Raw genomic sequence first — 25,536 nt, forward strand, 5'->3', positions numbered from 1 at the left:
AGTGTCTGTGTTCTTTTGCCCATCTTAATCTTTTCTTTTTATTGGCTAGTCTGAGATTTGTCTTTTTCTTTGCAACTCTGACTAGAAGGCCAGCATCCCGGAGTCGCCTCTTCACTGTTGACGTTGAGACTGGTGTTTTTCGGGTTCTATTTAATGAAGCTGCCAGTTGAGGACTTGTGAGGTGTCTGTTTCTCAAACTAGACACTAATGTTTTCTAATGATCAATTAGCCTTTTAAAATTATAAACTTGGATTAGCTAACACAACGTGCCATTAGAACACAGGAGTGATGATTGCTGATAACGGGCCTCTGTACGCCTATGTAGATATTCCATAAAAAATCAGCAGTTTCCAGCTACAATAGTAATTTACAACACTAACAATGTCTACATTGCATTTCTGATCAATTTGATTTTAATGGAAAAAAAAAAAGTGCTTTTCTTTCAAAAACAAGGACATTCCTAAATGACCCCAAACTTTTGAACGGTGGTAGTATATATATGTATGTGTGTGTTGCTCCTCCTAAATTCTACCTTGCAGCACATCCATCTATTTTCCTCCACCTCCATCTTTCCGCTCCTCCTGACATGCGTTGACTCCCTTTCTCACTCCATCACACCCGTCCTCTCCCACTCTCCTTCCTCCACTTCTCCCTCTCTCCTCCCCCTGGAACTGAAAACCTGTTCATGGCTTCTTCCTCAAAGTCATCCATCTCCTCCTCTACCTCCTCATCCTCCACCATATCCTCTAAGATGTCATCCACATCCTCCACAAAGTCCTTGAAGCTCATCTGGTCATGAACGAACACTCCGTCACTGAAGAACTCCTTGGTTAGCTTACTGAGCTCCTCCCTCTTGGAGGCCTCCACCCCCACCCTCTCTGCCTTGACCAGGTAACCCAGGAGCAGGGCCTCAAACTCCGGCATGGTGACAGGGAGCAGCCCCTCTGCCTGGGCGCAGGCCTCCACTGAACTGCAGTGGGTTTGAGGGTTGGGTTTGTGCTGCAGTCGTTCTCTCTGGTGACTCCAGTAGTCAGGTTGCTCAAGGGGGGGTCTGCGGTGGGTTTGGGGTGGGCCCTTTTCTCTCTTTCTCCTCTCTTTCTCTTTCTGCCCTTCCTTAGAGTAGTGGTGGTGGTCCTTCTCGTACTTGTCATTCCCTCTGTCCTTTTCCCAGTTTCCACCGTTTCTCTCCTTCAAGCCTTCCATCTTTCTATTTCCATCAGACCACTCATTTTCTCTCCTGTTGTCCTTACTCTTCCACTCTTTACTGACGTCTTTCTTTGTCCAATCTTTCTCTCCCTTCCACTCCTTTTTCTCTCCTCTCTCCTTCCATCCTTTGCCAAGGTCCCTATAGTCATCCCTGTCGTTCTTCCACTCCTTCTCTCCCTTCCACTCATCCCTGCCCTCATTCCAACCTCCTTTTCTTAGATTTCTGTCCTCTTTTCCATTCTTCTCTCCCTTCCACTCCTTTTTCTCTCCTCTCTCCTTCCATCCTTTGCCAAGGTCCTTGTAGTCATCCCTGTCGTTCTTCCACTCCTTCTCTCCCTTCCACTCATCCCTGCCCTTATTCCAACCTCCTTTTCTTAGATTTTTGTCCTCTTTTCCATTCTTCTCTCCCTTCCACTCATCCCTGCCCTCATTCCAACCTCCTTTTCTTAGATTTTTGTCCTCTTTTCCATTCTTCTCTCCCTTCCACTCCTTTTTCTCTCCTCTCTCCTTCCATCCTTTGCCAACGTCCTTGTAGTCATCCCTGTCGTTCTTCCACTCCTTCTCTCCCTTCCACTCATCCCTGCCCTCATTCCAACCTCCTTTTCTTCGATTTTTGTCCTCATTCCCATTCTTCTCTCCCTTCCACTCAACCCAACCTCCTTTCTTTTGATTTTTCTCCTCTTTTCCCTTCTGCTCACCCTTGCCTTTTTTCCACTCCTTGCTATCACTCCATCTTTCAGGTTTTCCCTTTTTCCAATCTTTCTCCACCTTCCAGTCTTTTTTCTCACTCTTCTCCTTCCATTCCATCTTGTTTCCTCTGTCCTTCCATGGTTTGCCCTCATCCCCGCTGCTAGATTTATCTTTCTTCCATTCTCCCTTCTTGTCTTCTTTCTTCTTCCACTCTTTCTCCTCTTTTCCTTCTTTCTCCTGGTCATATTTTCCACTTCTCCACTCTTTTTCTACCTCACAATCCTTCTTCCCTCCCTTATTCCAATCCGTCTTCCCTCCCTTATTCCAATCTGTCTTCCCTCCTTTATTCCAATCCGTTTTCTCTTCCTTCAACTCTTTTTGATCTGTTTTCTCTCCCTTCCCTGGTTTCTTGCCCTCCCTCTCTATCGTTCCAGCTGTGTTCTGGCTGTCATCCCCAGCTTGGCCAGAGGGGGGCGGGACAGAGGCAGAGACTGGAGGTGATGCTGCTTCTTTGGCTAAGGAAAGAAATTAAGACAATTAGACATTTTCGTGTTTGTGTGCATGTACATGTTGTGTGTGTGTGTGTGTGTCTGTGTGCTAGTTCAGTCACTGTGGCTATTAGTGTCACTAGCTAGCTCTTTCCCCCTGTCCTCTTCCTCCTGCCTTCACATTCCCTACTCCCCTCCCTCTCTCCTACACAGATCTGTGGGTTCAAATACTATTGGAAATCTTCCAAATACTTTTAGGGATGGCTTTAGCATGCCTGGTGTACCAGGTGGGCGGGGCTTGCAGTTAAGACAATTTTATTGTGCCAGGCATTCTCAATCAAGCCCAGCTGAAGTACAGTATTGTAAATTATTTTAAATAGTATTTGAAGCCAGGTCTACTCCTAAGTACCTGTGCTGTGTTTTAGTTCAGTCACTGTGGCTCTGAGTGTCTCTAGATCCTTCTGTAAGACAGGAACAGACTCCAGCTCTCTCTTCATCCTCTCGTTCTCCTTCTGAAGGACAGGGAGCGATGTCATCTCTTTCTTCAGCCTACCGTGCTCCTTCTCCACCTCCTCTCTCTTCTTTCTCTCCTTCCCTCCATCCTCCGCCTCCTTCTGGGCTACTTTTAGCTCCTCTTTCTGTGCCTGATTTATTTATTTTTAAAGAAAAGAGGACCCTTTGAGAATATAGGCAGCACACACACACAGTTGTACATTAAGTCAGAAAGAGAGAGAGAGAGAGAGGAAGAGAGAGAGAGACACAGCGAGGGGCCTACCATGAGTTGGGCTTGCAGTACAGCTATCCGTGGGTCTTCTTTAGCCAGTTTATTCAGTTGGTCTGTACTGTCAAGAGGAAGAGGAACCTCAGGATTCAGCCATTCCTTTGACACACAGACACACAGACAAACATTACACACACACTACCATTTGAATTTTGAAGTTAGAGGGGAATAAGATATATAGAGAAAGAGGCTGACCTGTTTTCCCACCACCTCTGTTTCTCTCAGCTCCCTGGCATCATAGTCCCCCTCTGGAAGGACAACAGTTGTTATAACACATCACAAGACTGACACAGAATGTTACAATGCATTATATCACTGTTATAACAAGTATAATGCATCATAAAGACAATGGAGACAACCACAGACATCATTTCACATAATAGAGATATCATTGGGGACAATACACATCACTCTACAAACAAACACTAGGATGCACTATCACCATGACAACAAAACACAAGGATGGAATGCAACACACAGTGCATCAGTGTATGTCAGGAGCTTCCTCATCAAAGCATTGAGAAACAACATGATGCATCAAAACACACTCAAACGGTGTCATGAGGATGGGCAGGCAACATCACCTGCACAAAGCCCCCTCAGCATGCACACACACACGTTATCATTATCAACATGCACTTGTCATTTGTAATTGGCTAAGTAACCCTTCAGTTACACAGGGGGAAAAAAATAAAATCATTAAGCGAATATTAATTTCTAACATTCATTGAATAGTAATATTATATACAGTGTAGATCTAGAAAGAGCAGTGCATCTTGGGAAAGCATAGAGATCACTGTCAACCAAGCATGCGAGTGTTAATCGCATAACACTCCTCTTTTCCTCTGGTACACACACACACACACACACACACACACACACACACACACACACACACACGCACACGCGCACACACGCACAACCTACCACCATCCAGGTCCATGAAGACACCTGTAGACATAATACAGTCTCAGATAGACCTTTATCTGTGACCACTACTTCAACCAACACACTACTGACTAGCTGTGATGTGGGGGACAAATCCCTTTAGTCTAATCATTCATCATTATGTGAAGCACGTTGTATTACCATCATAGAGAAGAGACAGGCACAGGTGACATACAGGTGTGTGTAGGTCATACACAGGTCACTTAAAGGTAACAATATTGTATGTTACCATGGCAACAGAAACTGCAGAGACACACACCTGAGAAGAAGATGGTTCCGAGGCCCAGCAGTATGACAGCTCCTAGGATGCACTTGTTGAGAGAGAAACCAGTCTCCTCTTGCTCCCTCTGCTGCGGAATCCGGAACTCATCCTCCTCCTCCTCCTCTTCCTCCTCCTTCCTTCCGATCCGCTCCAGAGCCGCCAGGAGAGACCCCCTCCTCCTCCTCACCCCTGACACCCCTTCCTCCTCCCCCACCACCTCTGCTTCCAGATGGGAGTCTGGCCCAGGGAGAAAGAGAGGAGTTATAACCACTGAACATTAGCTTTAAAGGGACAGTTTACACAAACTACATTGTAAGGAAAAGTGACAGTGAAGCTAATGTTGTTACGATGCTCCAGACAGATGCCTTGTGTCTCACCTGTCTTGGCCCCGACCTCAGACAGATCAGACTCCTCCTCTTCCTGCCCAAGCCCCTCCTCATAATGATGATGCACATCCTGTATATACCCCTCCGCTTCCTGTACAAGCCCCACCTCTTCCGGTGGCTCAGTGTTGAGCAGCAAGGCAGGGGGCTCTTCAAGGTCGGGGGAGGAGCTAATGTGGGTGTAGGAGTCAGAGAACGAATCAGGGTCAGAGATGGGAGGGGCTGGGTTCCCAGGGAGGCTTCTGGATTGGCTGTGTGTATCTGGGTCAAGGCCTGTGGGGGCGGGGACTTCTAACAGAGAGCTCGGAGGAGCAACACTAGCAGAGGTGGAGTCAAGGGCAGGGTCAAAAGGAAGGTCATGGGTGGGACTCTCTACAACAGGGGTGTAATCCTTGTCTCTCTCTGGTTGTGTTTCCTGGGTCTCCTGGGGATGGATGTGAAACAACTGTTAGTGTCCAAGACCAGTCAGTGTTTCCTCTAGCTAGATATGATCCTAGGTGGGGTATCAATAGAGATGGATCTCTAACCTGCTGTAGCTTCACAGAGTGAGACTCTTCAGCAGACACTGCATCCTCCCCAGGCCTACTCTCTGATAGACAGACAGACATGTTAGAGGTTAAGTAGTATAACAGTATTAGTGCCTGTAGGTTATACTATTGCAGTTGCGACCCGTCATTCACGGCAGGGCAGAGCCCCACCTGTTTTGTATGTTATTTGGCATTAATACGTTTCACATATCAGTTTGCAAACAATGAGTTAATAACGCTGCATACAAACATGGTCTCTTTTCACATTTCTTGAGTATTGCAGCTCCAAACTGCAGGTGTTTTTGCCAGGCTCAGCGCTTTCTGTGGTGGTGGGGCAGACAGCATAAAATACAGAGCGAAGGGGTTGGAAATGTTCTCTAGTTGGTTCGTGATTGGGTCAGTGTTCTGTCACTCATTGGGACACTACGTCAACGCAGTGTCCCAACGGTCCACAAGAACACAGTGGCCTCCATCATTCTAAAATGGAAGAAGTTTGGAAACACCAAGACTATTCCTAGAACTGGCCGCCTGCCCAAACTGAGCAATCGGGGGAGAAAGGCCCGAGAACCCTATGGTCACTTTGACAGCACTCCATAGTGGAGTGCTGAACTCTTTGGCCTGAATACCAAGTGTCACGTCTGGAGGAAACCTTGCACCATCCCTACGGTGAAGCATTGTGGTGGCAGCATCATGCTGTGGGGATGTTTTTCAGCGGCAGGGAATGGGAGACTAGTCAGGATTGAAGGAAAGATGAACGTAGCAAAGTACAGAGATATCCTTGATGAAAACCTGCACCAGAGAGCTCAGGACCTCAGACTGGGGCGAAGGTTAATCTCCCAACAGGACAACGACCCTAAGCACACAGCCCGGACAACGCAGGAGTGGCTTCAGGACAAGTCTCTGAATGTCCTTGAGTGGCCCAGCCAGAGCCCGGACTTGAACCCGATCAAACTCTGTAGAGACCTGAAAATAGTTGTGCAGCGACACTCCACATCCAACCTGACAGAGCTTGAGGGGGATCTGCAGAGAACAATGGGAGAAACTCCCCAAATACAGGTGTGCCAAGCTTGTAGCGTCATACCCAAGAAGACTTGAGGCTGTAATCGCTGCCAAAGGTGCTTCAACAAATTACTGAGCAAAGGATCTGAATACTCATGTAAATGTGATACATAAATTTGCTAAAATAAAAAACGTTTTTGCTTTGTCATGATGGGGTATTGTGTGTAGATAGTTTTTTAAATCAATTTTAAACTAAGGCTGTAATGTAACAAAATGTGGGAAAAGTCAATGGGTCTGAATACACTATCTACCGTAGCTTTGATTGGACTGATCATGTCAACATGATACTTTCAAAATCTTAGCTATTAAACAGTCATCATGAGTCAAGTCGACAAGGTACTGGCAAATAATTTTCAATAATTGTCATATGAAGAGAAATTATACAAAATGCATCGTTGCTCATCGGCCAAGTAGGAAATCGCAAATTCAACAATGAGTGGTTTGGAAGGAATCATTGGCTACCTGCAAAGGTTGCAAAGCAATCACTAGCCTGCTATTCAGTGGAGGTGGTGTGTAGTCCAAGTCTGGGTTTAATGGTCTCTTTTCCAAGCTTAAAAGGATAAACTCACTCAAGTCAGATTTCCAAGTTCCGAAATCTGCCCCGTTGTTTTGAACAAACAAATCTCAGACTTGAGTGAGTTCAAGACAAGTGGGAACTCTGGGAAATAAAACGAGTTCCGACTGGGAAAATATGTTTTGAATGGTCATCCAACTGAATTCTAAGTCGGGAACTCAAGCCTCTTTCTAAAGCTCCAACCTAAAGATCATGATTTGACCTTGTTTTTTTTTTTTTTGGGGGGGCGATATTTGAGCGTCTAACTTTCTCACTCATCATTATTCACAATTCATTCAGGACTATCTGTAATCTTGACAGCTTCCACATTAATGTAGAAGTGTTTATAAACATATTATATTCTTATTTACAATAAACCTTAAATGATACCATTCATTTCTATTGGGCAAAAAATGATCTGAAACACAACCAAAACAAACAGCAAATGCATCCAACAAGTATGTAGAGTCACACACTTTATGTAATACTAAATGTTTGACTACTTTAATAGAGAAGTGAATTTGTTCCCTATACTAGGGGTACTATGTACAACAAGTGCTGTTATTTCTACACAGTTCACCCAATATGTATGAAAATACCCTCAAATCAAAGCTTGACAGTCTGCACTTTACCTAATTTCAAATCCAAAGTGCTGGATTACAGAGCCAAAACATTTCCAATACTTTTGGTGCTCACTGTATGACTGGGTGTACCTGTAGGTTTCTCTGCAGCAGTATGACTGGGAGTACCTGTAGGTTTCTCTGCAGCAGTATGACTGGGTGTACCTGTAGGTTTCTCTGCAGCAGTATGACTGGGTGTACCTGTAGGTTTCTCTGCAGCAGTATGACTGGGAGTACCTGTAGGTTTCTCTGCAGCAGTATGACTGGGTGTACCTGTAGGTTTCTCTGCAGCAGTATGACTGGGTGTACCTGTAGGTTTCTCTGCAGCAGTATGACTGGGAGTACCTGTAGGTCTCTCTGCAGCAGTATGACTGGGAGTACCTGTAGGTTTCTCTGCAGCAGTATGACTGGGTGTACCTGTAGGTTTCTCTGCAGCAGTATGACTGGGTGTACCTGTAGGTTTCTCTGCAGCAGTATGACTGGGTGTACCTGTAGGTTTCTCTGCAGCAGTATGACTGGGTGTACCTGTAGGTTTCTCTGCAGCAGTATGACTGGGTGTACCTGTAGGTTTCTCTGCAGCAGTATGACTGGGAGTACCTGTAGGTTTCTCTGCAGCAGTATGACTGGGTGTACCTGTAGGTTTCTCTGCAGCAGTATGACTGGGTGTACCTGTAGGTTTCTCTGCAGCAGTATGACTGGGAGTACCTGTAGGTTTCTCTGCAGCAGTATGACTGGGTGTACCTGTAGGTTTCTCTGCAGCAGTATGACTGGGAGTACCTGTAGGTTTCCCTGCAGCAGTATGACTGGGAGTGCCTGCAGGTTTCCCTGCAGCAGTATGACTGGGAGTACCTGTAGGTTTCTCTGCAGCAGTATGACTGGGTGTACCTGTAGGTTTCTCTGCAGCAGTATGACTGGGAGTACCTGTAGGTTTCTCTGCAGCAGTATGACTGGGTGTACCTGTAGGTTTCTCTGCAGCAGTATGACTGGGTGTACCTGTAGGTTTCTCTGCAGCAGTATGACTGGGAGTATCTTCATGGTGCTCTGTTCCCTCCTCTACAGGCCTCAGTGTCTCAGCAACAGTCTCCTGAGACACACATATTATTTAATTGACCCATATGGTGACACATTAATCCCATTTGAAAAACAAATGTTCAAAACTCAAACTTTTGTAAACTCTGCAGTGCACACACACACTGAAGTGTAAAGAGAGCGTACCTCAGCTGTGAGGACAATCCAGCTATTGCTGTTGGCAGCACCACTGCTGTCAGACATTGTCCCCTCGTGGCTCTGTCCAGCACCTGCAAGTCAAACACAGTACTTCAGCACAGGCTATAGATAGGCCTACAGTAGGCCAGTATTATTGACATCCAGGTCCACAGTTTACTGGTTTTCATTCTTTCCTTCAACTGATTTAAACCTGGGAAACCAAGTGTGAGCCTGTCATGGGCGATTACATGACATTGATTGATAGAGTAAGGGCCAGAGGGAGAGGAGAAAGGCAGCAGTACTGCAGAGAGGCCCCCAGGGCCTAAATAGTATTGCTATAGGCTTTATGTACAGATACTAAAAAGACTGTAAAATCACCAGGAAATCAGCTCCAAGAGATTTTAATTCAATAAGTCTGTTCTCAAGTATTCCCATGCATAACAGAGAGACACGTGGTTGTATACAAATGTAAGCAAGGTTTGAAATGATTATTTTAGTCAAACATAGTGGCAAGAAAAAGTATGTGAACCCTTTGGAATTACCTGGATTTCTGCATAAATTGGTCATAACGTTTGATCTGATCTTCATCTAAGTCACAACAATAGACAAACAGTGTGCTTAAACTAATAACACACAAATTATTGTATGTTTCTTGTCTATATTGAATACATAATTTAAATATTCAAAGTGTAGGTTGGGAAAAGTATGTGAACCCCTAGGCTAATGACTTCTCCAAAAGCTAATTTGAGTCAGGAGTCAGCTAACCTGGAGTCCAATCAATGAGACGAGATTGGAGATGTTGGTTAGAGCTGCCTTGCCCTATAAAAAAAAAAAGAGGAATGGTCCAAAATTCCTCCTGACCGTTGTGCAGGTCTGATCCACAACTACAGAAAACTTTTGGTTGAGGTTATTGCTGCCAAAGGAGGGTCAACCAGTTATTAAATCTAAGAGTTCACATACTTTTCCCACCCTGCACTGTGAATGTTTACATGGTGTGTTCAATAGACAAGAAAACGTATTGTTTGTGTGTTATAAGTTTAAGAAGACTTTCTGCTATTGTAGTGACCTAGATGAAGATCAGATAAAACTCTATGACCAATTTATGCAGAAATCTAGGTATTTCCAAAGGGATCAGATACAGTGGCAAGAAAAAGTATCTGTTTGGGCTTCTTGCGGTCAATTTACAGTCGAAAACTATTTGTAATTTTGTTCCGGCCCCCCGACCATCCGCTCAGAGTCAGTATGATACAGTACAGTTCACTGTTCCACTTCTCATTCTGCTACTGAAGGCCTTACAGAGTCAGTATGCTACATTACAGTTCACTGTTCCACTTCTCATTCTGTTACTGAAGGCCTTACAGAGTATGCTACATTACAGTTCACTGTTCCACTTCTCATTCTGTTACTGAAGGCCTTACAGAGTATGCTACATTACAGTTCACTGTTCCACTTCTCATTCTGTTACTGAAGGCCTTACAGAGTCAGTATGCTACATTACAGTTCACTGTTCCACTTCTCATTCTGTTACTGAAGGCCTTACAGAGCCAGTATGCTACATTACAGTTCACTGTTCCACTTCTCATTCTGTTACTGAAGGCCTTACAGAGTATGCTACATTACAGTTCACTGTTCCACTTCTCATTCTGCTACTGAAGGCCTTACAGAGTCAGTATGCTACATTACAGTTCACTGTTCCACTTCTCATTCTGTTACTGAAGGCCTTACAGAGTATGCTACATTACAGTTCACTGTTCCACTTCTCATTCTGTTACTGAAGGCCTTACAGAGTATGCTACATTACAGTTCACTGTTCCACTTCTCATTCTGTTACTGAAGGCCTTACAGAGTATGCTACATTACAGTTCACTGTTCCACTTCTCATTCTGTTACTGAAGGCCTTACAGAGTATGCTACATTACAGTTCACGTTCCACTTCTCATTCTGTTACTGAAGGCCTTACAGAGTATGCTACATTACAGTTCACTGTTCCACTTCTCATTCTGTTACTGAAGGCCTTACAGAGTATGCTACATTACAGTTCACTGTTCCACTTCTCATTCTGTTACTGAAGGCCTTACAGAGTATGCTACATTACAGTTCACGTTCCACTTCTCATTCTGTTACTGAAGGCCTTACAGAGTATGCTACATTACAGTTCACTGTTCCACTTCTCATTCTGTTACTGAAGGCCTTACAGAGTATGCTACATTACAGTTCACATTCCACTTCTCATTCTGTTACTGAAGGCCTTACAGAGTATGCTACATTACAGTTCATTGTTCCACTTCTCATTCTGTTACTGAAGGCCTTACAGAGTATGCTACATTACAGTTCACGTTCCACTTCTCATTCTGTTACTGAAGGCCTTACAGAGTATGCTACATTACAGTTCACTGTTCCACTTCTCATTCTGTTACTGAAGGCCTTACAGAGTATGCTACATTACAGTTCACTGTTCCACTTCTCATTCTGTTACTGAAGGCCTTACATAGTATGCTACATTACAGTTCACGTTCCACTTCTCATTCTGTTACTGAAGGCCTTACAGAGTATGCTACATTACAGTTCATCACTGTAGGGGCGGCAGGTAGCCTAGTGGCTATGAGCATTGGGTCAATAATCGAAAGGTTGCTGGTTTGATTCTCTGACCAGACTAGGTAAAAAAAATCTGTTGATGTGCCCTTGAGCAAAGCACTTAACCCAAATTGCTCTGGATAAGAGCGTCTGCTAAATGACACATTTTTTAAATATTTTTTTTAAATGTTCCACGCTACTGAAGACCCTACAGCATCAGTATGCTACAGTACTGTTCCACTCCTCATTCTGCTACTGAAGACCCTACAGCATCAGTATGCTACAGTACTGTTCCACTCCTCATTCTGCTACTGAAGACCCTACAGCATCAGTATGTTACAGTACTGTTCCACTCCTCATTCTGCTACTGAAGGCCCTACAGCATCAGTATGTTACAGTACTGTTCCACTCCTCATTCTGCTACTGAAGGCCCTACAGCATCAGTATGTTACAGTACTGTTCCACTCCTCATTCTGCTACTGAAGGCCCTACAGCATCAGTATGTTACAGTACTGTTCCACTCCTCATTCTGCTACTGAAGGCCCTACAGCATCAGTATGCTACAGTACTGTTCCACTCCTCATTCTGCTACTGAAGGCCCTACAGCATCAGTATGCTACAGTACTGTTCCACTCCTCATTCTGCTACTGAAGGCCCTACAGCATCAGTATGTTACAGTACTGTTCCACTCCTCATTCTGCTACTGAAGACCCTACAGCATCAGTATGCTACAGTACTGTTCCACTCCTCATTCTGCTACTGAAGGCCCTACAGCATCAGTATGCTACAGTACTGTTCCACTCCTCATTCTGCTACTGAAGGCCCTACAGCATCAGTATGCTACAGTACTGTTCCACTCCTCATTCTGCTACTGAAGGCCCTACAGCATCAGTATGCTACAGTACTGTTCCACTCCTCATTCTGCTACTGAAGGCCCTACAGCATCAGTATGCTACAGTACTGTTCCACTCCTCATTCTGCTACTGAAGGCCCTACAGCATCAGTATGCTACAGTACTGTTCCACTCCTCATTCTGCTACTGAAGACCCTACAGCATCAGTATGCTACAGTACTGTTCCACTCCTCATTCTGCTACTGAAGACCCTACAGCATCAGTATGCTACAGTACTGTTCCACTCCTCATTCTGCTACTGAAGACCCTACAGCATCAGTATGTTACAGTACTGTTCCACTCCTCATTCTGCTACTGAAGGCCCTACAGCATCAGTATGCTACAGTACTGTTCCACTCCTCATTCTGCTACTGAAGACCCTACAGCATCAGTATGCTACAGTACTGTTCCACTCCTCATTCTGCTACTGAAGACCCTACAGCATCAGTATGCTACAGTACTGTTCCACTCCTCATTCTGCTACTGAAGACCCTACAGCATCAGTATGTTACAGTACTGTTCCACTCCTCATTCTGCTACTGAAGACCCTACAGCATCAGTATGCTACAGTACTGTTCCACTCCTCATTCTGCTACTGAAGGCCCTACAGCATCAGTATGCTACAGTACTGTTCCACTCCTCATTCTGCTACTGAAGGCCCTACAGCATCAGTATGCTACAGTACTGTTCCACTCCTCATTCTGCTACTGAAGACCCTACAGCATCAGTATGTTACAGTACTGTTCCACTCCTCATTCTGCTACTGAAGACCCTACAGCATCAGTATGTTACAGTACTGTTCCACTCCTCATTCTGCTACTGAAGGCCCTACAGCATCAGTATGCTACAGTACTGTTCCACTCCTCATTCTGCTACTGAAGACCCTACAGCATCAGTATGTTACAGTACTGTTCCACTCCTCATTCTGCTACTGAAGACCCTACAGCATCAGTATGTTACAGTACTGTTCCACTCCTCATTCTGCTACTGAAGGCCCTACAGCATCAGTATGTTACAGTACTGTTCCACTCCTCATTCTGCTACTGAAGACCCTACAGCATCAGTATGTTACAGTACTGTTCCACTCCTCATTCTGCTACTGAAGGCCCTACAGCATCAGTATGTTACAGTATTGTTCCACTCCTCATTCTGCTACTGAAGACCCTACAGCATCAGTATGCTACAGTACTGTTCCACTCCTCATTCTGCTACTGAAGGCCCGACAGCATCAGTATGCTACAGTACTGTTCCACTCCTCATTCTGCTACTGAAGACCCTACAGCATCAGTATGCTACAGTATTGTTCCACTCCTCATTCTGCCACTGAAGGCCCTACAGCATCAGTATGCTACAGTACTGTTCCACTCCTCATTCTGCTACTGAAGGCCCTACAGCATCAGTATGCTACAGTACTGTTCCACTCCTCATTCTGCTGCTTAAACTCATTTACATCCTCTGTTTTTACATGCACAGGAAGTGTGTGTGTGTGTGTACATGAAGTGCACACTCCTGTGAGTGCATTCAGTCCTTCATTAGTAGTATAGTGTGTGTTGCTAGCATTGTGGCTACCCTGGCTTCTGACTGGCTGACGCATGCTTTGGCAGAGACAGGGGTTACTATGGCTCGGGCCATTGTAGAATTAGAATTAGTAGAACAGACATTCCCAAAGGAGCAGTGGATTGGCCTACACCAGGAGCCATATCAGGTGCAGGAAGGCCCAGTATTTATTTAATGTTCGATTAATTGATGCCAACCACATAATCTATTTTATTGTGCCTTTCTCAAAGTTTATTGGATGGTGGATTTTAGAGAGCTAGTCCATTCTAGTCATTGTGATTCTATGTCTGGCCAGGAAGTGCAGGAGGCACCTCCACTCAGGCTGAAATTACTGGAGCAGAATCCAACTGACTGAAAATACTGGACAGGATTCTAAAACGGCGCAATAAACTGCATACATGCATTAGTATGTTTATTGAAAGCCTAGAAAAAAGTATCCTGTCTACTTTCAAAAGTATGTTCTTCTATTAAATTGGACTTTAGGCTACTTCCAATACGGGTTATTATTGTCATTGTGTCTGACACCATCTTCAATTATGCCACTTCTGTCAGATCACAGCATGACACACTTCAGTCCCCCATGTCTCTTCTCTGTCCCACAGTCATTTAGGTCTTCTAATTAAGCTCTTCCCATGAGAGGCCCGTTGAACGTCGCCTAGGGCCAACGGAGCACTGTGGAGCATATCGCGGAATGACTTAAATATAGATATTAGCCTAGCTAAATATAGAGCCAATGAGATAGACTCCAAGACAGAGAGAGCGAACAGTGCCCTGGTGAATCAATCAAACATGCACACGCATTCTGAAGGAGCGCCACTGTCTCAACTGTGGAGCATTTAAAGAGGCAGTGGCGACCCGTCATTCAGGGCAGAGCTAAAAATATACAAATAACACATATATACATGTATTGTTTTTGCATTAATGTCAGTTTGCAAACAATCATTGAGTTAATAGATCCGCATACAGTCTCTTTTTTGCTTTCTTGAGCAAGGCAGCTCCAAAATGCAGGTGTCTCATGGGGACACTAAGTCACCGCAAAATCTACGGGTAGAGCTTAAATTCAAGCCCCTTGGGTGCCCATCCAAGAAGGCTCAAGGTCTTTGGCCACAGATAAAATGTTGTCAAATCACATGTCTACGGAAGCTTTGATTGGACTGATCATGTCAACATCATACTTTCAATGTCCTAGCTAACAGTCAAAATCAGGAACCAAGTCAACAATCTACTGGCAAATCCTTTCAATACTTGTCATATGAAGAGAAATTATACATAAAATGTATCGTTGCTCATCGGTAATTGGACATAAACATTACACAACAAGTTGGAAATTTAAAATTCAACAATGAGTGGTTTGGAAGGAATTAGTGGCTAACTGCAAACATTGCAAAGCAATCACTAGCCTGCTATTCAGTGGAGATGGTGTGTAGTCCAAGTCTGGGTTTGAGGGTCTCTTTTCCAAGCTTAAAAGTATAAACATTCAAACACCATGGGCCATAAAAGGGTGAATACATTAGCCATGCTGTCAACTCAGACTTCTACAGCATTCAAAACAACTGGAAACTCGGAACTGGGAACTCACAGACTTCACTGAGTTCCAGACAACTGGGAAATCTCAGACTTCAGTAAGTTTCAGACAACTGTGAACATGTATATAAAAAAATAAATAAAAAAAAGCTCAGACTGGGAAAATACGTTTTGAACGGTCATCCAACTCTAAATAACAAGTCGGGACTTGGGCCTCTTTCTAGAGCTCATCTTGTTTCCCCCCCCACTGAGTTCCCAGCTGTCTAGAAAGCACCATAAATCCAGAGAATGCCAGACTTTGATGACAAAGTTTGATGACAGAAATTGGCCACAAAGGACCGCTGCGTCACCTTCCTGTTCAAGTGAGCACAACACAAGGTGAGTCCAAAAATGTATTGTATGCTGCTGCATAAATGTAATATTGCAGGGAGATAATATTGCAGGGAGATATGTATACTATAGCTAAGAAAGTAATATGTTGTGTAGTAAGCCATGTGCCTCACCCTAATAATTTGGTCCCTTTCCCCCTCATAATTAAAAAAAAATATATATATATTTTACCTTCATTTAACTAGGCAAGTCAGTTAAGAACAAATTCGTATTTTCAATGACGGCCTAGGAACAGTGGGTTAACTGCCTTGTTCAGGAGGAGAACGTTTTTTTTTTACCTTGTCAGCTCGGGGATTTGAACTAGCAACCTTTCGGTTACTGGTCCAACGCTCTAACCACTAGGCTACCTGCCGCCCTGTTCTGTACTGTTCTGACTTGGTGGTGTACATGTAGCCTAAGGCCATGTTTTAGAGAAACGTAATCATCAAATATTGTAAGAGCTTTCATTGTCTGCATATATGCCCCCTTTATTTTTATTATGGTTTTCTACCTGTACACCAAGTCAGAACCAGAGGAACAGCCCATGTTCTGAATTCTGTCGCTGTACATTTCAAAAGTGCTGAACAAAGTTATATTGAGTATGTCCATCCTAGCTCACTCATTATTGTCTTAATCGAAATTATGGAATGCTTCTTATCTGCTCGTTGTCCCATTATGACATAGTTAGTACATCTCAATTGTCAGTAGAAACCACATCTGTTATCTCTGGGCCCTTTAAATGATAAATCAGAGCAAGATTTCAGAACTTAAGTACACATTTCACCTTCAGAGGTGAATTTATCAAACCTATCGCGGTTAAAAAAGTGTTTTGTTAGGAGCTCTCCTCAAACAATAGCATGCCATTTTTTCGCAGTAATAGCTACTGTAAATTGGACAATGCAGTTATATTAACAAGAATTTAAGCTTTCAGTCGATATAAGACACTTATTCTGTTTACTTCTGGCCCTTCTTTGGACACTGTTAACTAACCTCTCCTTCCGTGGCCTCCAACTGCAAGTAAAACTAAATGCATGCTCTTCAACCGATCGCTGCCCACAACTGCCCGCCCGTCCAGCATCACTACTCTGGACAGTCCTGACTTAGAATATGTGGACAACTACAAATACCTAGGTGTCTGGTTAGACTGTAAACTCTCCTTCCAGACTCACATTAAGCATATCCAATCCAAAATTATATCTAGAATCGGCTTCCTATTTCGCAAAAAAGCATCCTTCACTCATGCTGCCAAACATACCCTCGTAAAACTGACTATCCTACCGATCCTTGACTTCAGCGATGTCATTTACAAAATAGCCTCCAACACTCTACTCAGCAAATTGGACGCAGTCGATCACAGTGTCATCCGTTTTGTCACCAAAGCCCCATATGCTATCCACCACTGCGACCTGTATGCTCTCGTTGGCTGGCCCTCACTTCATATTCGTCGCCAAACCCACTGGCTCAAGGTCATCTAAAAGTCTGCTAGGTGAAGACCCACCTTATCTCAGCTCACTGGTCACCATAGCAGCACCCACCCGTAGCACGCGCTCCAGCAGTTATATCTCACTGGTCACCCCCAAAGCCAATTCCTCCTTTGGCCGCCTTTCCTTCCACTTCTCTGCTGCCAATGACTGGAACAAAATGCTTTTTTTTTTATCACTGAAGCTGGAGACTCATATCTCCCTCACTAGCTTTAAGCACCAGCTGTCAGAGCAGCTCACAGATCACTGCACCAGTACATAGCCCATCTGTAAATAGGCCATCCAGCTACCTCAGCCCCATACTGTTATTTCATTTATTTTGCTCCTTTGCACCCCAGTATCTCTACTTGCACACTCATCTTCTGCACATCTATCACTCCAGTGTTTAATTGCTATATTGTAATTATTTTGCCACTATGGCCGATTTATTGCCTTACCTCCCTTATCCTACCTCATTTGCACACACTGTATATATACTTTTTCTATTGTATTATTGACTGTATGTTTGTTTATTCCATGTGTAACTGTGTTGTTGTTTGTGTCGCACTGCTTTGCTTTATCTTGGCCAGGTCACAGTTGTAAATGAGAACTTGTTCTCAACTAGCCTACCTGGTGAAATAAAGGTGAAATATATACCGACATTTGTTGTTTCTCTAAAATCTGCGTTCTTGACATAATGCGCTGCATGATTTACAACTGTCCCGTTGACGGGGCGCTGATCCTTAAGTCAGCCAAATCAGCTATGTTTTATAAAAGACAGTAAATGAGTCTGAATGAACTGTCGCTGCCAGACAAGACTCCGCTGATAGCCAGGTGTAGCAGTGGTAAGGATTCATTCCATGGTGCCAATAAGAAAGCACCGTTTGTCACCACTATAGTGCAATTAATGTATTGTTGATAGATATATATATATATATATTGCCCCACCAAGATTTACATGTTAAAATAGCCACTGTAAATAGTACATGTTCTCTAAACCTATAGTAAGTAGCCTAGAATTATATTTATATAAAATAAATCTAGCTTGTTTAAAGAAAAAAATGTGGTGTCAATGAATGATACCCTCATTCTTCCGTACTCGCTCTCTGAAGTGGATCATGTCTAGAAGGGATACAGCTTTTGTCAAATTGAAGTCAAAAGTTGCATTTTAGGTAACTCAAACCTTTTCCTGATCTTAACCTAGTTCACCTAACCTGTTACTTTCATTCGCCTAACCTGCTGCATAATTTATCTTAAACCTGCTACGAAAAGTCAATTTTGACTAAAGCTGTATCCCTTCTAGACAAAACCTCTGAAGTGGTGTATTAATTTGGCAGCCATGGAGCTCTCGACAGAGTAGCGAACTTCTGAGACACACTCTTGACCCATCAACTTCACAAATTAACAAACGCTTCGGCGCCAGTGGTAGTACACTTGGCCTATACAAGCGTCCACTGCAAACTGCATTTTTTCCTCTTTATATTTGCTTAAAATAGGCCTGGGTAATAGAGAACGATGTGCTTTGAAACGAGTTTCTCTTTAATCTGAAATGACATATTTTTGCATTGTCACATGCTTCTTCCGTCTGTGTGCCAACAGCCTATTATATATCTTTATCTGTGTCTCCGCGAAAGAAAATGACCAAAAATGGTCACAACGCTACACTGCTGGCCTTGTGTAGTCGATGCTAGGCTGTAAAATGTTTAAACAAGTGTTCATCCTAAACCTGGCAATGAATCATCGCTCTCTGACACCTAATTTGCATGTTAGCCATCTCAGTGTCGACAAAGAAGGTGTGTATTCAAATGTCAACAACTGTCACACCTCATCTCCACTGATGAACCCCCCCCCCAAAAAAATCATAATCACAATATAGAACTAATTAATACTGAAACTTTCCTACATCCGTTATAAAACATGTTCTATTCCATTAAAGATAACAGGTTTAATGTGTCAACCTACTATGAAAAACTTTAATCCCTTCCACCGAAAATACAGATAGTTACTTTAACCTCTGTCGAGAACCAGGAAACAGCAACATCTAAAGACAAAATGGTAACAAGAACACAAAGTAACATTACATGTTCTACTGCACGCGTTGTTTACCTTATAAATGGCAATTGTGTATCAATCCTTTTCTGCCAAATTAATTGAATGCATCCAGCTTCGGAACTTGGAAGAGTCTCTTTGACACTTGCGTGAGCCACGCTCTCTTGTCCAACCGGGAAGGACATTCTCTGACGTCCCACCCCTCCTTGCCCATCTCGCCAATGATCATCGCTCTCTCGCGTCGCTCAATGGGCACACTTTCAGATTGATTGACACACGCAGGTGATAAGAGTAGGTATGCAAAATATACCATACGCAATGCATTTCCGATGTTGAGTGGTGCCACCTGACACTATGATGACATTGGCAGATGTCAGGCTCTACTTTTTTGTTTCTCACACACACATACACACACACATCACCTGACTCTGGTTAGCACACACAAACAAAATCAGATATTACATTCATTTTTATTCCTTGCATATTAAGACTGTACAGAAATTAATAAAACTTGGAATTAAATGTGACCTAAGCAGCATCAAAAGCCATGTCCATTGCCTCACAGGTTTGGTTTCTCCACAGGTCTAGGATCAGCTGATTGGTGTTAAGACGATACTTCACACACACACTGCAGGTCTCCAGACCGACTGACTCAGGATCAGAGAATAACAGAGATCCTCTGATACACCAGGCAGCACATCAGTTTCTCAAGTCTCCAGACAGGAATACAGAACTGCATCATGGGCACTAAGAGGAGCAAATCCACACACCAGGGCCATATAGTACAACATGTAAACCATACCATACTACACAGTCCTACATATTTGGTAGAATATTTAACAGGTGACATGTACCGTAGCTGAAAGGAAATTATGTTGTCAGTAAACAGTTTGGCAAACATCTTCTATTTTGGAGTCAAACTATGCACAGTATCTAATGTATGTAATGACAAGACTCATACTTACACCGCTTCACACGCTGTGTTTAACATCTTAGCTGGTGAGAGAAAAACGGAGGAGAAAGAGTGAAAAGGAGGAAGAGAGAAACACGTCCAGAGAGACACGCAGGAAAGAGAACCTGCCCCTCACTCCCTCTCGTAGTGTCTCAGTCAGTCAGTCCAGTATCTCCTTGATGCACCAGCAGCAGAGTACAAAGTAGAGGCACTCCTTGAGGGACTGGATGAAGCCGTAGGCAATGTTACCACCAAGGAAGTTCTTCCCTCTGCCTAGGCCCATGGCCATGTCACGCAGGTTCTGCCCGAGGGAGGAGGGCATGGCCTGGGGAAGAGGACGCTGGGGGTGCATGGCTCTGTTCCACACGGAGGACAAGAGGAAGAAATTATAGAAATGGGAGATGAGAGAAATAGGGGTCAGGTCAATCCCAGAGGAGTAGAGGAGGAAAGGAAGAGAAGACCAGGGTTGGACTGGGTGTGAGTGGACAGAGAGCTCCTCCTATAGTGACATCAACACTACCAACACCAGGGGGTGTTCTCTCAGCTCCTGATCTTTCTCTATTCTATTCTTCTACACTCTGGAACACAGACACACCAGTCACCCCTGGTTGTGAAACATTCTGTTCACTGGCTCTGGGTGTGTTCTGCACCCCACCACCCCTCTCTCTCTCTGCATCTAGGGTTTTTGCCAGTCTGGAACAGACTAGCTCGGTGCTCTCCGTCTCTCTCTATGTAAAGCATAATCTATCCACCACACCTACAGTACACCCCTCAGGATAGTTCCAGTATCACCTGCTCAATGCAGCTCTACTGTAAAAGCGCACAATATGCCTCCTCTCTTTGTCCAGGACTGTGTGACAGCCTATTGTTTCTCTCTTCTGGTAATCTGTGTTTTGAACAGGTTGAAATAAATTAGCCCCACTCTGATTTCTATATTGTTGGATGACTGCGTGGTGGTCATCGTCCAGGTTGAAATTATTCTGTGAATGACAGCTATAGGACATGTTCTCACCAGAGGTCTGAATATACAACATTTACTGACATGGACCCTGCACCAATACACATTATCTAACCCTAGACCCTACTGTAGGCCTTGGCACTTAATGTAGAGGCACAACTAGCCTCTACCTCCCCCCTGCGGTAACTCAACTAGCCTCTACCTCCCCCTGCGGTAACTCAACTAGCCTCCCCCCTGCGGTAACTCAACTAGCCTCCCCCCTGCGGTAACTCAACTAGCCTCCCCCCTGCGGTAACTCAACTAGCCTCCCCCCTGCGGTAACTCAACTAGCCTCCCCCCTGCGGTAACTCAACTAGCCTCCCCCCTGCGGTAACTCAACTAGCCTCCCCCCTGCGGTAACTCAACTAGCCTCCCCCCTGCGGTAACTCAACTAGCCTCCCCCCTGCGGTAACTCAACTAGCCTCTACCTCCCCCCTGCGGTAACTCAACTAGCCTCTACCTCCCCCCTGCGGTAACTCAACTAGCCTCTACCTCCCCCCCTGCGGTAACTCAACTAGCCTCTACCTCCCCCCTGTGGTAACTCAACTAGCCTCTACCTTCCCCCTGTGGTAACTCAACTAGCCTCTACCTCCCCCCTGTGGTAACTCAACTAGCCTCTACCTCCCCCCCTGCGGTAACTCAACTAGCCTCTACCTCCCCCCCTGCGGTAACTCAACTAGCCTCTACCTCCCCCTGTGGTAACTCAAATAGCCTCTACGTCCCCCCTGCGGTAACTCAACTAGCCTCTACGTCCCCCCGTGGTAACTCAACTAGCCTCTACCTCCCCCCCTGTGGTAATTCAACAAGCCTCCCCCCTGTGGTAATTCAACAAGCCTCCCCCCTGTGGTAACTCAAGTAACTTCTTCCTGCCCGATCCTGTCTCTTTCCTTGTCCTGTCCTCTCATAATCTCCTTGGTCGTCACCTCGAAGTGTAGAACTTCAATTAAAACAATATATAGTCTTCACCTGTATTTAGCAGAATAAATAAGTAAAAGGGATATGTTCTATTTAATAGTTATGAATCAACATTTAAGAAAACATCACAGGAGACCAAAGAGTAAATCCAGAAACTGCATTTTAAAACCAAACTCACCAAGAAAGATTCATGATATATGCAATCTGTGATTTCAGATACAGGTGTAAACAGATGTATTTCCCCCCAAAAGAACAAGAGTATTACAACAGAGCTGTAAAAAGTAAAAAAGTAAATCAATATTTGTGAAGGCTAATTGAAAATAACCCTTTGGCTTTCAAAACTCAAATCAAAAAGTACATCAAAACAACAACAATATAGAAACTGTAAAAAATGATTTCCATGCAACAAAGGCAACTGTGATGAACAATGACAACGCTAGAATGCTTCACAAATGATGTAGAGGATAGATTATTCCTTTTACACACACACCTTGGGGCTTGTATACTAGTTTCCTTGTTGCCTATCCAGGACCTATAGTCACTTAAACAGTCGGTGTCTAACACAGCTGTCCCTCCTGTGTGTTTGTGACAGAATGAAGCAAAGGCCTCACACAGACCACACGTGCCACCATGTAAGAACTACACAGCCCCCTACACTCCCAACCATAAACTCTGATCATCCACACATCCTCTCTCACAACACACACACACAGAAGCACGATGAGAAAGATGAATAAAACAGTTACCTGTCCAGGCTCAGAGAGCCCTTTCTCATGACTAGAGTTGCAGAATTCAGATAACTTTCCCCAAATTCCCCGGTTTCCCAGAAATCCTGGTTAAAATAATCCTAGAATTACACGAGCGAATAAGCAGGAATTCCATGAATCCTCCAACCAGGATTTCTGGAAAACCAGGGGATTTTGCAACCCTCCTGATGAGACAGAAATATTTTGTACAGCAGGTGGCAGATCCCAGTCTACTCTTCACTTCCACGTTTACAGTTTGGTTTCAGCCTCCCTCAAAAATCTGGACATGGTGCATTGGCTAGACTCAAAATGACTTGGATTCAGAGAGAAAAGTATTCTGTGAGTATTACATATGAAATACAGTATCTGGTTCTGTCCCACCCATTTTATTAATAAAATCTAAACAATAAAGACTTTAATTTCAGAACCAAGAACTCAAACCGACCAATCAGATCTGATGTTATTTACAGGTGGAGTGGAAATCCCTCCAATGAGAGCTGCGACATCGAGCAACCGTGACAACAACAAGTGACAACAGGAAGTAAGAATGAATGTGCAATAGAGGAGCGGATTGCCATCACTGGACCTGGGTGGTGAGAGTCAGTGTCCTTTTTGCAGTCTTTGATGGCCTGAGAGACCATGTGACAGGATCCAACGGTCCACTACATTTGGATTAGGTACATCAACTGACTGTACAATAAGCACAGTACATTAGGTGACAGACTGCACTGGAGTGAGGTGACTGCATCGAAGAAACAAGGCACTAGTAAAAGACACAAAAAATATCATGGAGAAGGAGGGAGAGGAGAGGATGATTCCTCCACTTTCTCTCCCTCTACTATCTTCTAATTCCAAGGAAAACAACACGTCAAAGTCCAACGTCTGACCAACGTTCGCGAAGCTCCCAGATTCCATTGTGAACAGTGCTGATAACAGTTTTCCCTGCAGTGAGCTGAGAAGAAACACATCACACACTAATGCTAATGCTAACGCTAATGCTAACGCTAATGCTAACGCTAATGCTAACGCTAATGCTAAAAGCTAATGCTAACGCTAAAAGCTAATCTCCTGACCTTGCAGCACATTTGGAGAGGAGATAAGATCATTGCTTTGAATGCTCTGGACCGGATGCTTTCGGCATTAAAACACACTTCATCCAGTATGCCCCCCCAACCTCTCCACCCCCTACCCGTCCAGACAGAGACATGGCTATAGATTGTCAAGGCAAACCGATATTAACAACAAATCCATTGAAAAGCAAGAAAATATTGGCAATAATCTGAACTACAATTCCAACACAGTACCGATTAAATTGTGACAGCCGCATTTGGGTTGACTGTGACATCGTCGTAGAATTGGTTTTGAGCTCTTTCAGATGACATCGTGTCTAAGTCTGATGACATCTCTAGATGTGGAACCTCCCCCCTGCCCCTTCCCAGTCTTCTCTCCATCCCTCTCTATGTAAAGACACTATACTCCCAATGAAGGTACACATGACAGATACAGACTAACACAATGTATGTTGGTGTATGAGTCATCTCCATGGTTTCTGCTGCCCCAGTCCAACCAAGTCCACTTTCTTTGTCATGATCAGAGCAGACAGACAGGGAGACCAGTCCATTGCAGACAGACAGGCGGATGGGCATGAATCACATCCTTTTATCAAACTCCACCTTCGGAGGCCGGAAAGAAACCGTGTCCATATTTGGACAGACGGAGACAATGGTTGTTGGCATAGCAACCCCCTTTTTGCATACAGAGACGTCCTCCGTGACATCACCAGGTATCACTCAGGGGGTCAATGGTCAAAGATGAAAGGTCTTTTAATGGGAGTGGCTTGAGGGTGAGCGAGGGCCCTGATTGGTGTGGACACAAAAATGTATGTCTATGCATATTAACAGGAGGCCTGATCTCAGTCATGTTTGGTTATTCATGTGTTCCACTGATATTTGATTGGCTGTTCCTGTGTTCCACTGATATTTGATTGGAGGGTCCATGTCCGAGCTCTCTGATGAGTCCAATCATCAGACAAGTCTTTGAAGTGCTTCTGTGACGGTGAGAGAAACTGTTTCCTCTGCCATGTCTGGATCAAGACCTCTCCCCCCCATCCCTCTCTCTACGTTTCACTCCTCCCCTCCAAGGTCCTCCTTTACTATGATTGTATCATTTCTGAATCATTCTATGGCATGATTTAATTAATAATGCTACATTTTTTACTAAATTGTATTATTTCTGTCCCACTAAGAAGGAAAATAAAAAGTGTTCCTAGATGTTACTCCCACGTTCTTTGGAGGGATGGAGGAATGGAGGTAGTGGACCTCGATGACGGAAGGATGAACAAAAGGAGGGATCACGGAGGTAACAGTGAGTCGTCCAGGAGGAGAGGAGGGTGTGAGGAAAAGCAGAGAGCAAATGATTTGGCAGAAAGAGTGACAGAGGTGTTTTTTTTGGCTTTCCTTAATGTGGTCAGTGTGCGAGTGTGTGTGTGTACAGTATTTGTGTGTTCTGCACTGCTTATGTGTGTAGTGTTTCTGAGAGTGTGTGTGTGTGTTGCATTGCTGTATTTGTGTGTGTGTTCAGGCCCTGTGCTCCACTGGTTGTTGCAGACACACCTCACTGCCTGCTGATACGATGGGCAGTCTGTTGTCCATGTGGTAACTGATCAGGTGGCTCACACTCTCAAAGTGGTGGTCTTTGGTACGTACCTGAGGACAACATGCGCACACACACAGAGAGATAGAGAAAGAGAAAGAGAGAGGGTCAACAAAACATAGCACG

General features: G+C 44.2%; 3 protein-coding genes across 9 annotated transcripts in view; all 3 read right to left on the reverse strand.

Annotated features, from left to right (window-relative positions):
- Positions 1 to 460: 460 nt before the first annotated feature.
- LOC139572770 (S-antigen protein-like) lies at positions 461 to 19,341 on the reverse strand. Of its 4 annotated transcripts, none has more exons than XM_071395530.1 (11): positions 19,206 to 19,341; positions 8,733 to 8,815; positions 8,511 to 8,601; positions 5,286 to 5,347; positions 4,753 to 5,182; positions 4,373 to 4,612; positions 4,093 to 4,116; positions 3,361 to 3,413; positions 3,160 to 3,264; positions 2,938 to 3,028; positions 461 to 2,411 (listed from the first exon to the last, which is right to left on the reverse strand). In XM_071395530.1, exons 2-11 carry the CDS (start codon positions 8,787 to 8,789, stop codon positions 613 to 615), a joined length of 2,952 nt encoding a protein of 983 aa, XP_071251631.1. In that variant the 5' UTR covers positions 8,790 to 8,815; positions 19,206 to 19,341; the 3' UTR covers positions 461 to 612. The 4 variants fall into 4 exon arrangements, with proteins under 4 accessions (XP_071251631.1, XP_071251629.1, XP_071251632.1 ...); XM_071395528.1 differs by having other exon boundaries at positions 2,794 to 3,028; XM_071395531.1 differs by lacking the exon at positions 4,093 to 4,116.
- Positions 19,342 to 19,599: 258 nt separating this feature from the next.
- On the reverse strand, positions 19,600 to 20,589 carry LOC139572771 (lens epithelial cell protein LEP503-like). The gene is made up of 2 exons (XM_071395532.1): positions 20,114 to 20,589; positions 19,600 to 19,895 (listed from the first exon to the last, which is right to left on the reverse strand). Exon 1 carries the CDS (start codon positions 20,450 to 20,452, stop codon positions 20,261 to 20,263), a length of 192 nt encoding a protein of 63 aa, XP_071251633.1. The 5' UTR covers positions 20,453 to 20,589; the 3' UTR covers positions 19,600 to 19,895; positions 20,114 to 20,260.
- Positions 20,590 to 22,086: 1,497 nt separating this feature from the next.
- Positions 22,087 to 25,536, reverse strand: part of LOC139572772 (SHC-transforming protein 1-like) — a 30,432-nt gene continuing 26,982 nt past the window's right edge. For 2 of the 4 annotated variants that reach the window (XM_071395534.1, XM_071395533.1), the window contains one exon: positions 22,087 to 25,463. In XM_071395534.1, the coding sequence (XP_071251635.1) occupies positions 25,335 to 25,463 (129 nt within the window). In that variant the 3' untranslated portion in view covers positions 22,087 to 25,334. The remainder of the gene's footprint in view (positions 25,464 to 25,536) is intronic. The other 2 variants (XM_071395536.1, XM_071395535.1) reach the window with 1 other exon arrangement.

Source organism: Salvelinus alpinus, chromosome 4 (assembly GCF_045679555.1).
Source record: "Salvelinus alpinus chromosome 4, SLU_Salpinus.1, whole genome shotgun sequence".
Classification (NCBI taxonomy): Eukaryota; Metazoa; Chordata; class Actinopteri; order Salmoniformes; family Salmonidae; genus Salvelinus; species Salvelinus alpinus.